Source organism: Cornus florida, unplaced genomic scaffold (genome assembly GCF_030987335.1).
Source record: "Cornus florida cultivar Cherokee Brave unplaced genomic scaffold, ASM3098733v1 CherokeeBrave_3.0.0_Hap2_Chr04, whole genome shotgun sequence".
NCBI lineage: Eukaryota > Viridiplantae > Streptophyta > Magnoliopsida > Cornales > Cornaceae > Cornus > Cornus florida.
The window spans coordinates 53478819-53494859 of record NW_026775574.1 but is presented as its reverse complement, the minus strand read 5'-3'; the positions used below and the strand labels follow the sequence as shown (position 1 = coordinate 53494859).

Sequence of the window (16041 nt, the reverse complement as noted above, 5' to 3'; positions counted from 1 at the left end):
TTTTCAGCTATATTATTTATTATTTTTTTATTTCAGTTTTGTATTCCGTGTTCGTTTTACATATTAATTGTTTGGTATCCCTCGGATCTGTGCTCGGACTTGATCACCCGTGGCTCTAGAATCAAGGGGTATCACAATAACGAGACACTACCTCCATTAATACTTCCATAAAAGAATTAGTTGATGAACTTAAAGAGGTACGCCAAAAATTAAATACAGAGTATTGCTTTGACATTTAATGGCTCAAGTATTAACTTGATCGTCGGAGTACACTCGGCTGGCACTATGCCGGTCGTCACTTTCCTTATATTACAAGAATGGCTCCCGACTCCGCACCGTACTGATTTTTACATCAACAAATCGAATTCTTCACTTAGCAAAGAAAAGAATCATATTATTCTTATCACTCTTTATATGTTAGAATAATTTATCTATCTCAATTTCCTTACCAACACAATTAATCTAGAATTTACTTTTTGTCTTTTAATATTTTATTTTGCTGACATATTATAATTTACAATTATATCTAGTTGCTCAAAATATGAATTATAACAATTATTTAAAACTAATATTTATTTCTTATGGTTAAGAATTATTCAAATGGAAAAGTGTAACTCCTTAGATTTTAATTTTTATTCTTGGAATCTTGTTTGTTAGAAGGACAATACACCTGACATCATAAATATATAAAATTTCAAATTTTCAAACAAATTACTAACTAATTATTTGTAAAAAGATAATTTTTTTGATAGTTTTTATAAAGAATTTTAACTAATATTATAAATTAACTTTTGAGTTTTGACCACATGCGCAAGTGTCTTTTCTAAGTACATATATCTGTTTGTAAAATGATAGAAATATTACATAACAAAAGTTTAGACTTTTCTGTTTAAAAAAATGTGGGGACAAAGGCTAACATCTCTACGACATACGGATGTTAGCTTTCCCTTATATAGAAATTATAAAATATCTTTTTTCTTTTGCACACATCAGCAATCTTATAATATATGAAAATTAAGGAATTTAATTTACTCATTCATAGCTCAAGTATATACTCATTCATAGCTCAATCTTATAATATATGGAAATTAAGAAACTTAATTTACTCATTCATAGCTCAAGTATATTCTCCAATTAATTGTCACCCTCGAAACGAAAATTAAGGCCAAAAGTACTTGTTGTCACGTAACTACAAATATAGCAATTAAATTGCCATACACGTTGATAGATGCATGAGAATACATGCACGAGAAGTGGATTGTTATTAAGTTATGCAAAAGCCAAATACATTAATATTGTACATGCTTGCAAAAAAAAAAAAAAAAAAAATAGCCAAACTTATTTTATGTGGCTGGCTTATCTAATTTAATTAGCAGGTTCTTCAGGAGCTACATCCTCGTCAGGATCATCGGGGTAGATAACCAACTCCTCGAGCGCTTTAGGGCACTCGGCATCGGGATCCTTCTTCATGAAGCCGATATAGTTGGCATAGCGAATGTCATTAGACATGCCATTGTCTGTGAGGGTGACCGGGGCTGTTTCATCCATGGCTTCACCGCAGGTGTCAGGTTGGGGGCTCGTCGCCACCTTCACCTCACAAACCTCGTCACCGTGATCTCCTTCTGCCTTTAGACTATAGCTTCCATCTTTGCTAGATTTTCCGTTAATGGAGTATGTCACGTTTCCAGTCTCCTCATTTTTGCATAGCAGGACCACATCTTCACCTGCACATGCACAATTGAGGGAACAAATACTTTAATATTCTTGAAGTATTGAATGACATGATATTACCAACTACTAATTAAAGTAATAATAAAAATAAATATATTTTGAACATTACTATTTCGGCTCAAGTCTTCCCTCAAATACTTTGCCTCTGTGAGATGGCCCCTCTATAGAAATGCGAAGTGTGAACTCTTCTGCCTAAATATCAATTTCCATACCCCAGTATCACTTGTGCAAAAATTCCGTGCATTAACATTTTTTTCGGTATGTTTGCATTAACTTGTTATGTATTGCACTAGTATTTTTTTCTATATTCATTGCACGCACTCATTGAATAATAATAGTATTACTATATATATATATATATATATATATATATATATATATATGTGGGTAAAGTGCAAAAAAATCTTCCTGAATTATCGACTTTTTGCAACTAACCTCCCTGAACTTAAGATTGTCCCCATAAACTATTAATTTGTTGTAATTAAGGACAAACTCATCACAAAAGACTATTTTACCCTTTCTTATTGAATTTGTCATTTCTTATTAAATTAATTTTTTTTATATTTTCTCTTATTTAAACAATAATTATACCATTTACCTTAATTTTATAATTAGTATAATTGATTATAAAAATGGAAAAAAAATAAATAGATTTGTAACTATCATTTTCTAAAATGATTAACTTGTTATAATAAAACTTATTATACTCACTTTTTAAAAAAAAAAATTAGTATAAACAAAATATCTTCTTTTTCAAACAATTTTAATGAAAAATGAATAAATTACGTAAATAAAAAATATATTCTTTTTAATACAATATATTCATGAAAATTAAGAAATTACTTAAATTGTTTCAAAATTTTCTATTTAATATTTTTATTTAAATAATTAGTTTAAAAAATTAAAAGCAAACTTATGCAAATTTAATGGAAAATATTTCATCAAATTAGTATGAATGTTTTTCATAATTTATTTCAACAAAAAAAATATATTAAGTATAATTTAATAAGAAAGGATATTATGGTCATTTAAGGAAAAATAGGTAAGACAATGGGACATTTTGTAACTAAAAGTAATAGTTTAGGGGTTTTATGCACAAAACATAATTCAGGGAGTTATTTACAAATTTAAACATAATTGATGGAATTTTTTTACAATTTACCCTCTCTATGTCTATATATATATATATAAAAGTTTCGTGTTCATAATTTTACTAAAAGAGGAAGAATTTTTTGTTTGGAAGGTAAACGACAAAAAAATTACCGACCAAAGCATATATAAGATGAAATGATTAAAAATGATTTCAAAACATTAGTTTTAAATTAAGAAGACATGATCGACTCCATCCATATGAAACAAATACAAGGACGGTGATCATGGTGAATTTGATGGTTTTAATTACCTTCGAGGAATTGACTCAACTTGGTGACGAATTGGACGCGGCATGGGTCACAGTAAACCTTGCCTTCGACGGTGAACTTGCTATCTTTTTTCTTGCCAGCGGCATGGGCAAATCCAGACAGGGCCAAGAGGCAGAAGGCAGAGGTGATGAGTGCTACAGCCTTAGCCATTTTGTCTTCTCTTGGTGTGTATTGGAATCGGAGGGTATCAAAATGCCTTGAATAGAATGAAGAAGTGAGAGAGAAAGAAAGAAAGAGAGGTTGAACATTTATTTTTGAATGGTAATTTTAGTACTACAGGGCAGAGCTTTGTTACGACAGACTTTCAGCGATTATACTGGTATATGCTTTAAACAACCTTCCAACCTCCTTCGTTACACTTGAGGATTGATTATGGCGAATTAAGCTTGTTATTCTAAATTTTAACGAGTTAAATAATCACATTCATTTATATATGAATTTTTATTATTAACCCACACACTAGTATAATCAAAATCAAGTAAAAGTCCCAAAATTTCCCCCAAAATAAAAAATTCCAAAGTGGTCTAATTGAAAATCGGGTTCGATCAAATCCTAGCCCCCGTTGTGCTCGTAAATGTTGCCTTTAACGACAGAGTTTAAATCCTAAGGGAAAATGATCAAATAGAGGTTTGATTAATGAAATATATATATATATATATGTATAGAGAGAGAGAGAGAGAGAGAGAGAGCGCGCCACGATTTGGATAAGAAAAGAATGGAAAATATCTAATATATGTGGTCGTATGTACAAGGCTTAGTCAACGCAAGTCCCCCCTTGACCCAAGAAACGTCTAAAATGTCCCCGGTATTCAATTACACCATATAACATACTACAACGATGAAATAGGACACCCAATCACATAAATACACTTCAAATAATGATATATGAAATGAAATTATCCCGTAAAGTAATCCTAGTGCAAAAAATTCAGGTGCGGGACTCACCGGAACCTCTTAGTCCAAAAATCTAAAAAAGTCAAAATGATTCCAATTACATTTATAACAATTCTAAACTTAAAGAAACATCTCAAACTACTCTCAAAATTTACATGGCACACTAAGCTGTGCTTGACACTCAAAATGAGGCGTAAAAATAAATAAATTTAAAAAATAAAAAATAAAAATGAAAAAAATGAGAAACATTACATGTGATATCAGGTTCGGGTAAGGACCCGGTTAGCGATCCGAATCTCCGATTTTGGGTTGTTACAAAATCAAAGTGCCTCGTATTATAAGGGTTCGAGTTGAATGAAGCTCGTAATTATTGTTTCCCTATTAAAAGGGGTTGAAATCAATGCGTCCCGTACTATAAGGGCCCTAGCTGAATTAAGCTCGTAATTATCTTCCCCAGTATCAAAAGGGGTTGAAATCAAAGCGCTCCATACTATATGGGCCCGAGTTGAAGGAAGCTCGCAATTATTGTCTCACGTATTAAAAGGGGTTGAAATCAAAGCACCTTATACTATAAGGGCCGAGTTAAATAAAGCTCGTAATTGTTGTTCCCCATAATTAAAGGGGTCAAAATCAAAGCGCCCCGTACTATGTGGGCTTGAGAGCTGAATGAAACTTGTAATTGTTTTCCTCCATATTAAAAAAGGTCAATATCAAAGTGCCCCGTACAATAAGGGTCCGAGCTGAATGAAACTCGTAATTATCGTCCGTCGTATTAAAAAGGTCAAAATTAAAGTGCCCCGTACTATAAGGGTCAGAGCTGAATGAAGTTCGTAATTATTGTCCTCCCGTATTAAAAGGGGTCGAAATGAAAGCACCCCGTACTATAAGAGCCCGAGCTGAATGAAGCTCGCAATTATTGTTCTCCGTATTAAAAAAGGTCAAAATCAAAGCGTCCCATACTATAAGGGTCCTGTGTTGAATAAAGCTCGCAATTATCATTATTTTTATTAAAGAGGGTCAAAATCAAAATTCTCTGTATTATAAGGGTCCGAGTTAAGTAATTGTCATCCCCAAAGGAATAGGTGGGACGAAACCCGATGACTCCCGCCTCCTTCCCTCATTAAAGAGGCAAGAGGCTAACTACACCCTTCCCTTATTAAAGGAATGAGCTTAGCAACACAGCTTAACAATAAAGCCCGACAAAAACTTTTAAAAAGGAAATGGTTCCAAACCTAACGTCATATTGGACGTATTATCCAAATATTGTACATTGCCAAGAGGCAAAATTCTCTGTATTCAATACAGATAAGTAAAATTACCCATCACATTGTATTTGCAGTACTTCAATGCCTTTATTAATATCTACACATGCAATAGTATCATGCATATATTTATTTAGGTCATTAGGCCTCTAGCATGGGTATCGTATTAAGACACAAAAAAAAATAATAATAAATAAAAAATAAAATAAATTTGATCATACGCATATTTGTACGAGTTTCAGCTAGGTAAGTGCCCACTGCATCATGCTGGGTCAATACCCCAAAGGCAAATGCCCAGCTGCATGGAGTGTCAATCTATTATTCTTTGATAAAAATAGAGTTTTTGAGTGGGAAGGGTCAGGAACTCCCGCTTACTAAATTATTGCTCTAAGCAACTGAACCAAAACTCTTACGTTTGACTTAGTAATTGTATAAAAGTCTTCTGTTGTGAGCATGACAATTTCGGTGTGTCTACATGTGTCTCTATATACACATGGGTTTATGTATTAATTTCGACATTACATTTCCCTTGATGTGTTTGGATTACTTTATGATTTTTTGCGTTGGAAAATACTTGTCCTAATACGACTACTGGACTAAATTTTTGAACTCTTATATATATATATATATATATATATATATATATATATATTTATGAACTTTTATTAGCAAAGAAAAAAAAAAAGTAAAGAAGTATAATATATATCTATATCTATTTCTATATCTATATTATTATTAAATGTGCAAAGTATTTCAGTGTTTCAGTATTTCAGTATTTAATATAAAAAAAGAATTTTTATAAACAAAAAATTACCTAAAAATTATTTAAAAAGTTTAACTCAAATTACAAATTACCTAATAAAATTTATAAAAATTAAGTTAAAGAGTTTAATTAAAATTACAAATTACCTAATAAAATTCATATTTCTTGTCCCACATTGGTTTTAAGTAAAAAGGAATACATGGAAACCTCTTATAAAACTATAGACTTACAGAAATAATAATCACACCTTTTTCGACCTTTTGGCTAAGAACAAGTGTAGTACTAAATTTTTTTGGGTCGGCCTTCTGGCTAACCTTTCTTGGTCTTTTGCCTAAGATCAAGTGTAGTACTACTTTCTCGGCCTTTTGGCTTTCAATATTTATTTATTAATATACAAAAAGAGTTTTTATAATCAAAAAATTACCTAAAAATTATTTAAAAAATTTAATTCAAATTACAAATTACTTAATAAAATTTATAAAAATTAATTTAAAGAGTTTAAAGTATTTCAGTATTTATTTATTAATATAAAAAAAAGAGTGTTTATGAACAAAAAATTATCTAAAAATTATTTAAAGAGTTTAATTCAAATTACAAATTACCAAATAAAATTTATAAAAATTAATTTAAAGAGTTTAATTCAAATTACAAATTACCTAATAAAATTCATTTTTTTTGTTCCACATTAGTTTTAAGTAAAAAGGATTACATAAAAACCTCTTATAAAAACTATAGACCTACAAAAATAATAATCACATATTTTTTGGCCCTTTGGCTAAGATCAAGTGTAGTACTAAATTTTTTTGGATCGGCCTTTTGGCTAACCTTTCTTAGTCTTTTGCCTAAAATCAAATGTAGTACTATTATCTCGACCTTTTGGCTTTCAGTATTTATTTATTAATATAAAAAAAGAGTTTTTATAAACAAAAATTTACTTAAAAATTATTTAAAGAGTTTAATTCAAATTACAAATTACCTAAAAAAATTTCATTTTTCTTATCCCACATTGGTTTTAAGTAAAAAGGATTATAATGAGCGCTGAAAAGTGCGCATTTAAACCCCTTGAGCTCAAGTATTCTAGAACCTTTATCTATCTTACTTTCCCGTTTTAGACTAATTTCATGTTATTATCCTTTTCAGGTGCTTACCCCCAAATAAGTCAATTCAGCCAAATTAGAGCATAAAAGAAGCAATCTCAAGCTGAATGGAAGAATGGAGCAAAGTGGTGGAAATCAGCAAACTTTGATCGATCTCATATTGATCGATCTCACCTCACCAAGATGAATCAGATCCCTTGTCCTTATCCTCAAAGAATTTCAATCTTCGATCTATCTAACTTTCTTCAGATCGATCGAACTTCCTAGATCTTATCCCCACCTACCACTTTTGTCTTTTTCCCAAAATATCCCAAAAACATCTCAGATTTGTCTTATTCTAAAAAGGCGCCGCCAAGGATTGATCAATCTGGCCTAAATTCGATGGATCTAGCCACAGTTCGATTGATCTCATCTAAATTCGATCCATCGAACCTCCTCAAGTTCGAATTAAAACAGAGTCCAGCTCATTAAAAGATGGCTCATCGTGCAATCATTGAAGGGACCCTAGTGCGTGAGACCTGACCATTAGGTGTCACACTTGAGCTACCTATAAAAGGATTTTGAGCCATTTTTACATCATAATCTTAATATCATCATATCTTGAGAGAACATAACTTAGAATCACATATCTTGGAGAGGAGACTAAAGCTTAGAGAGACATATACTATTTTAGGAGTTCTTCCATTCTTCTAGGATTTCCATCAAGAAGAAGAACATTTCTACCATGGAGATGGCCCTTGAGGGTTGGATGATTACATCAATGAGTGGCTAAATATCTTCTTGGGGCTAGAGTTAGCCCTAAGCATACCTTCTAGACCTTAATGCTTTGTATTTTGAGGGAATTTGTGTTGTAATGTTGTCTTGACACTTGATTTATATATGAATCTTGTTCTTACAATGATTTGTGTTGATCAATACTTCCAATTGATCATTTCATTATATTCATATATCTATGTATGCTAGAGTAGATGTTCATGTGTTTATCTCTTGGTTTTTGTGATATTGATGCATGTCTATGTATATTGATGCTATGAATCTAGAGATTGTCAAGGCATAGTGCTTAAATAGAATACTCTTATGGTTTATTTGATGGTTTATACTCATTTCTTGATGGATTGTGCCTCTACCTTAGTTTAATTAGTTTAATTTTTCATGTCCTTAGCTTAGAAGTAATGTAGTTGCTTTACTTTCTTAGATGTGAGGACAATCCATGCTTATTATTTGATGTTCCATATTTATGAATGCAAATAGTATAATTCTCTAACTTGTTAGTGTGTTGATTGTGAGCTTAAAGGAATGATTAATGTCTTAGTTTGATATATTATGTTGTTCACTAGGTTGTCTAGACAATGTATGCTTAATTAGTCAATCAATGCTTGTTAATTCAATTAATTACACCTCTTTGAATTGCAACACATGTTTCCCCTCATTCATTATACATTGAATGTCTAAAATGGTGATGTTTAGTGGTGACCTCTAGATCCCAAGACCTCTTTCTCTCTTGTTCTCTACCCTTTTATTTACTTTAGTTGTTTAGTATTGAATTCATTTACATCGTAGTTTAATTAACCAACAAATAATCTTTTGATCACTCGACCTACTAATCCGACTTTGTTTCCATATTAACATAGCACTCAATCCCTTGGGACGATCCCTACTCACCCTAACTATATTAGTAGTTAAAGGTAATAGTGGCTCTTTATAAATTTAAACTTGGCCACACTTTTATTGCAATTTGGGATGTTACGACACGACCGCACCAGATTACATGGAAGCCTCTTATAAAACTATAGACCTAAAGAAACAATAGTCACACCTTTCTCAGCCTTTTGGCTAAGATAAAGTGTAGTGCTAAATGATTTTGGGTCGGCCTTTTAGCTAACCTTTCTTGGTTTTTTTTTTGTTAAGATCAAGTGTAGTACTACTTTCTTGACCTTTTAACTTTCAGTATTTATTTATTAATATAAAAAAGAGTCATTATAAAAAAAAATTAACTAAAAATTATTTTAAAAGGTTTAATTCAAATTACAAATTATCTAATAAAATTCATTTTTCTTGTCCCAAATTGATTTTAAGTAAAAATGATTACATAGAAGTCTCTTATAAAATTATAGACCTAAAAAAATAATAATCACACCTTTCTCGGTCTTTTGGCTAAGATCAAGTGTAGTATTACTTTCTTGACCTTTTGGCTTTCAGTATTTATTTATTAATATAAAAAAAGAGTTTTTATAAACAAAAAATTACCCAAAAATTATTTAAAGAGTTTAATTCAAATTACAAATTACTTAATAAAATTTCATTTTTCTTGTCCCACATTGATTTTAAGTAAAAATGGTTACATAGAAGCCTCTTATAAAACTATGACCTAAAGGAATAATAATCACACATTTTTCTACCTTTTGGCTAAGATCAAGTGTAGTATTAAATTTTTTTAGGTCGGTCTTTTTGTAATACCCGATATTTTAAAGGATTTATTAATTAGGATTAATTACTTTTATTTTATTTTTAAATAATTTGTTTGATTTAATTGGAATTAATTGCTTTTATTTTATTCTTAAATGATTTGTTTTATTTAATTTAGTGTTATGGTTAATGGTCTTATTTTTATTAAATTATGTTTCGTGATTATATTTGATAAATTGGTGTGTTGGTTTGTTTTGTGAGAATGTCATGATTGTGCTGTTTTAAGTTGTTTCTTTGATTACGTGTGATTTTTATGCTAGTGTGACTTTATTGTGAATTAATTATTATTATTAGATTTAATTGGATTATTTTATTTATTTAAGTTAATGGGTTTGGGTTTAAGGAAAGTTGGACCAAATGATATGGTTTTGGGCTTGGGTGAAGCCTAGTTGGGTTAATTAATAAAAGTCCATGGTTATGTGATTATTTAAAATGATCATTTTTGTATAGTTATAAATATATATATATATTTAATTATATATATATATATGATTTAATTAACCAATGGTTAATTATAGGAGATATATATATGTATATGTAATATAATATATGTTTATATATATTATATTATTTAAAGAGTATTATTTTATTATTTTATTTGGAAGTCCTATTAGGAATAGGATATAGGTTTTAATGTATACAAATATACACATAAGGTTTAGGGTTAAAAAGTTTACACGTTAGAAAATAAGAGAGACAGAGAGAAGAAGAAGAAGAGAAAGCTAACAAGGAGTAGGCCGGATTTGAGAAAGAAGATGCCGGAATTTGAAAAGACAATCAAAGATTGAAGCGTCGGTTTCATTTCGAAACCTTCGGGCAAGTTTTTTTCTAACTCTCCTCTTAGGACCCATAAGCTTATCACCTTGAATATCAATAGTTAGATTAAATTGATTTGTTTAATTCATGGTTAAAACGGTTTAATCAAAAGACTAAATTATTATATATATATATATATTTTTAAACTTTGAATTTTAAATTGTTAGATCTATTGGTTATATTTATTTAGAATCAACTATTATGTTTGATCTATAACCCAAGAAGGTCATTTAGGGTTTATAAAAGTTTTGGAGAATTTTCTATATTTTTCTGAGATTTTTTTATAATTTTTAGGACTTTATTTGATTTATTTTGCTATATGTATTTGGATATTATATATATATATAGGAGAAGTGCAGAAAACACCCCTGAAGTATACTTTTCATAACACTTTTACCCCCTATTTAAAAAAGTGTGCAACAAACACACCCACATCTTTTGACATTGTGCAAAAATATCCCTCGGTTAGAAATCTGACATAAATTAGTGCTGTAATACCTGTTTTGCCCTTTTACACTTCCGAAAATGCCCAAGGGGGTATGTATGCTACTAATATCATACTATAGGCGTGTTATGTGCACACTACCTTAAGAATATATAGTATAAGGGTGTTTTATGTACTTACCCTATATATTTTTTCAATTCAATCCCATTAATTTTTTTTTAGTTCAACACTGAAGAATCCTACACTTAAATACAAAAATGTTGTCAAAACACCTTCAATATAACATTTAATTAACACACTTAATATTAAATTATTTAAATTAACATTTAACTTACAATTTATTTATTTATTTATTTTGTCTTGACAATTTGAATTAATTCTGTATTAAACTTGACTCAAATAAACAAGTGGTCTTTCTCTCTCCTAAAACCCACACAGGTCTCTCTATAGCTTCATTTTTCTTTATTATGGATCATGTCATTGGCCTCCTCTTTATCTTCATAAAAGAAATCAATTAGTGCATCTTCTACCAAAACTAATGCTATTAAGAATAGGAATTCAACACTTCCTTCTCTATCTAGATCTATCTTTTACCCATTCCCCTGCTTTTGCAAATCCTGCACCAATTGGAATATGCCAAGGCCACCATTCATCGCCTGCAACCTCCTCGAATCCAACGGAATCTCAAGAATTCAAATATTTAACGCCAACCCCGAAACACTGGTTGCATTTTCTGGCACCGGAATCTTGCTCATGATCATAGTCCCCAACGAAGTCCTCCATGACCTTACCGGTGGCAATTTGAGCACCTCGCTGCAATGGCTTTAATCTAACATTTTTCCCACATTGTCGCTGATCAAGTCCAATATATTGTCGTGGGGAACAAAATCTTCCTCAAAGATCCATTCTTCACTCCAGTTTTAGTCCATGCCATTGTCAACGTACAACAAACTCTTCAAACACCAGGCTTTGATAAGACAATCAAGCTTTCCTCGCCCCATGCAGCGTCCATATTCAGATCACTGCCATCTTCAGCGTTGTTGTCCCGTTCTTCGCTGTCTCATCACTGTTACCGGAGTATTCTCTAGTTATCATCGGAGCTTCCCTCATTGTCGGTTAGAAAGAGAGAAGGAGATCCACAATAAGGCTGCTGTCACATGGTCTTTCATTTTGTGTCCTTTTTTGTCTTTTTACACAATAATGTATTTTTAATTAATTTATAAAATGTCTCATGAAGGGCAATTTAGACAAACTCTAACTTAAATGTGTTAGAGGGACTTATTTGCACCAAATCAATACTTTGAGGGTGTTTTGTGCACGCGAGGGGTGTGATATGCACTGTAAGCATAGTATAGGGGTGTTTTCTGCACTTCACCCTATATATATATATATGTAAGGCCGCTCCTGTAGAAATCGGCGCCTCTAATATGGGAGGTGATTCAGTGCAGCGCATCACACGACGCTTCGGTTCGCACGAATCAGGACCATAGGTTGGTCCTGATGATTAAAGAAAGATCCAGTGTGAGTGTATGCATGAAAAAATGTTGTAATCACTGATCTGGGCCGTTGGTTAGAATTGATGGGTGTAGGATGTTTCAGTGTGATGGGGTTCACAAAAAGATGGTACACAAGTGGATCTGGTGTTTGGATTTAGCTAAAGAAGGGGCATCCGATCCAGTACATCGTGACGCATAAGGAAGAATGCATCTAGCAAATGGAGGTGCGCCACATCAGCCAGAGGAGTCATCAGGCGTGTGGGCAGCGCGTGAAGGCGCGTGATGACACATGGCAGCTTATGGAGGCACGTGGGAGCGCGTGCAGTGGTTGTAGGACCGTATGGTGGCGCGGCGGGGCGCGTGAGGCACTGTTTGGGGTCCCGGTAAGGTTTTGTGAGGTCCGATGAATTTTCAGAATTGGTTTTAACCCTGTTAGGGTTGAAACAACCACTAAAAGGAGATGTTCTTGGTGTTTTGAGAGTCATAAGGTAAAACTACGATATCTAGTAGCATTTAATTGGTGTGTACATAATTAATTAGTACTTTCTGTGATGGAATGAGGTGTGGATATATATATATATATATATATATATATGGAAACAATAATTTATATGTATATATGGTTTAATTAATGTGTGTTTTGTATGGAAGGAAGCGTGTGTGCGTATATATATATTAAATAATATATATGTATATATGTATATATTATCTAAGATACTTAATATTAGTTATTCTAATTTAATCGGTATATCTGGATAGGTTGATTTTTCAATTAATATTATGCGTATGATATGCATGGGATGTCTATATGTGATTTAGTTCATCGTTAAGTTTAAAATCGATACATGGTTAAATTATAGGTATGGATGAGTTGGTAAAGGCTTAAATATAATGCCTAAGTATTGGTATGAATAAAATACATACATATGAGACATGGTTGAGTTGCCAATATATAAATAAATATATTTATAATGGCATGGTTGATTTGTCAAAAGTATAAATAAATATACTTAAGGAGGTATGGTTGAGTTACCAATATATAAACAAATATTTATAATGGCATGGTTGAACTGCTAAAGCATAATTAAATTTCTATGTGTATTAGATGATTAAAATTCATCTATGAATACCGTATGTATAAGTTGGATTAGGGTTAGATATTCTTAAATTAGAATAATCTAGTAGTAACATGTTAGCGTATTATTTTATATATATTAATAAAATAATATTGGTAGAGACATAGATAATTTGTCAAAGCTTATGTATTAGCTGTATGGTTTAAATAATTAAATTCCTTGTTGGCTTTTGGATTAAATATAATTTTTCTTGAATTATATTTTATTATTTAAATGATTAAATAATTATTTAAAATGGAGTTAGGGTTAAAAGGGTTTCTCTTTAAAAGATAAGGAGTTTTGAGTTGGTTTAGGTGTGATTATGGTTAATCATGGTTTGATGATTTTGAAAATTAATGAAACTATTAATGGAAGGGAAGGTTATACTGTATATAATTATTTATACATATACGTATCATTGTTTATTAAATTTAAAACTTTATTAGGGTTGATTTTGATCAGAAATGATCTACTTATTGGTTTTCAGAGGTCTGGTAGAGAGAACTTACTCGTAGGGTTTAACCCACGATTTATTTTTAAGGTTATTAGAGGTTCCAGTCTCGAGGTTGAGGATTCGCAGTTGGGAGACTGTCATTCATCTATTCATCTTGTGTACTTTTAAGTACTATTGGATTATTGGATAATGTTTTAAGGGGTCCTTGAGTTACGGGATTTCCGAATTGTAATTGTTGGAGAATTATTAATTAATATTTATTTATTAGTTTTTTCAGCGGTTTATTTATTCTTTATTATTCATCTTTATATTCTGTGCTTGTTTAGATACTTTAATTATTTTGATATTTCCCTAATTTTGTGCGCTGACTTGATCAATCCGTGTTCCGAAATCAGGGGGTATCACAGTTGGTATCAGAGCACTCTAAGTTCAAGTATCCTTAGGGTGTCTTTCGTTGTGTTACTTCCGCGTTGTGTACTTTTTTACTTAGAGCTTAAATTAGAATTCATTATATTCTATATTCGGTCCGTTAGTGCGTTCTAACGTTAAATCGTTTAGTCTTATCAGCATATGGTAGGACATCGATTTGGAAGGTATTTGAGGAGACAAGAGCGTAGGTGTTAGGATCATATGCTAAGTCAGTATGTAGGGAGACAATATTTATTGTGGAAACTGATTGAATGTCATAGGCTACGAAGTTCGATAGTTTACGTTCACACAGTAAACACAGGTGCGAAATTAAGATAGATAACTGAATTGTGTGAAGTTATTACTTTTACGCTCAGTATTGTTTAGGGAGGATGAAAGTAGTTGCAGATATTCTCAAATGTCAACACGATACAAAATGGTTAACCTGTTGAGAAGTTATTTGGTTTAGGTATAATGAGAAAGTTGGTACACCTATAATTACTCACAAGAAAACTATGGGTCAACTTGGAAGTTGATTTTTGGAGAATTTTTATTTTTACTTAGTGGAATCCGACAAGGTATGGGTTATAGGAATTGACTAATAGGTCTTCGTGATAACTTTTAAGGAACGTGATGATGATTGAGGAACTTAATTCTCAGTTCTCGATTATTCAGGAGGGTAGGAGAAAATCATAGAGTTAATGTAATCACTTCATATACTAAAGTGGATATAAGAGGGTACCTTCATGCAATAGAGTATGGGAGTACCGATGTTGTGATAAGATTTTTTATTTCCATATGGGTCATAAATAATAGTTTCACCAAGATTGGTGGAGAGCATTAAATAAAACTTTCGGAGTTGCCTATTGGTATGACTTTGCTTAAGGATTTGTATGGACGATCTTTTAAGATTTTTCATCCGTGCATCGTTATTTTAAAGGAGTTGACTTATGAGTCCTACACTAATTAAGGACATATTTATGGAACTTACTCTTATTAGAGATCTTTTGTGCACTGACAGAATGGACGGAATAGTTAGGTTATCATAAAGGGGTCTCTTTCTCTCCTTAGGGTTTGCTCTCAAAGTGGAAGAAAAAGATGAAGTTAAGCATTGAGATGGGAATTGAAGCCATGAAGATGACATCCATCACCTCTATGTCCGGCTAGAGTGTCACTTAGGGCTTGGATGAGCCCTAAGCTTGTATAATTGTATCTCTTGTCTTTTAATTTTGGGGAATTATAAGTTGTATATATTTTTTTCTTGGTCTTGTCAATTCAAACTTGGTTGTACAAAGATTTGCATTGATAATTATTTCTATTAATATTTCAATTGATTATATATTGTCTTATATATGGTTGATTGTTGATTGGTTTCTACATTGAGTACTTTTTGTAATTGTGCTTAATGATGGCCATGGATTGTTCTTATTAGATACAATTGCTCTTAATTTGATGGATTAAACTTAATCTTGATGGGTTGTTCTACATATTAGATTAGTAATAGTTAGGTAGACAATTCACACTTGAATTTGATAATTCATGCTTATTTATTACAATTATATTTATTACAACTTGTTTTCCCCATTGATTGAAGGTACTTGATGCAATTGTATGAGTTTAGCGGTGAAATCCATATCCCAAGGCCCTCTCACCATTTCACTACTCCAATTTAC

General features: G+C 31.5%; 1 protein-coding gene across 1 annotated transcript; it reads right to left on the bottom strand.

Moving 5' to 3' along the window:
• Positions 1 to 1365: 1365 nt before the first annotated feature.
• On the bottom strand, positions 1366 to 3302 carry LOC132304970 (olee1-like protein). The gene is made up of 2 exons (XM_059802663.1): positions 3134 to 3302; positions 1366 to 1724 (listed from the first exon to the last, which is right to left on the bottom strand). Exons 1-2 carry the CDS (start codon positions 3300 to 3302, stop codon positions 1366 to 1368), a joined length of 528 nt encoding a protein of 175 aa, XP_059658646.1.
• Positions 3303 to 16041: the final 12739 nt, after the last annotated feature.

Excerpts from the sequence above, each read along its gene's own strand:
- LOC132304970 (XM_059802663.1), bottom strand. The coding sequence starts at position 3,302 with ATGGCTAAGGCTGTAGCACTCATCACCTCTGCCTTCTGCCTCTTGGCC. Across the intron at positions 1,725-3,133 it reads GTTGAGTCAATTCCTCGAAG|GTGAAGATGTGGTCCTGCTA; the intron begins GTAATTAAAACC and ends GTGCATGTGCAG.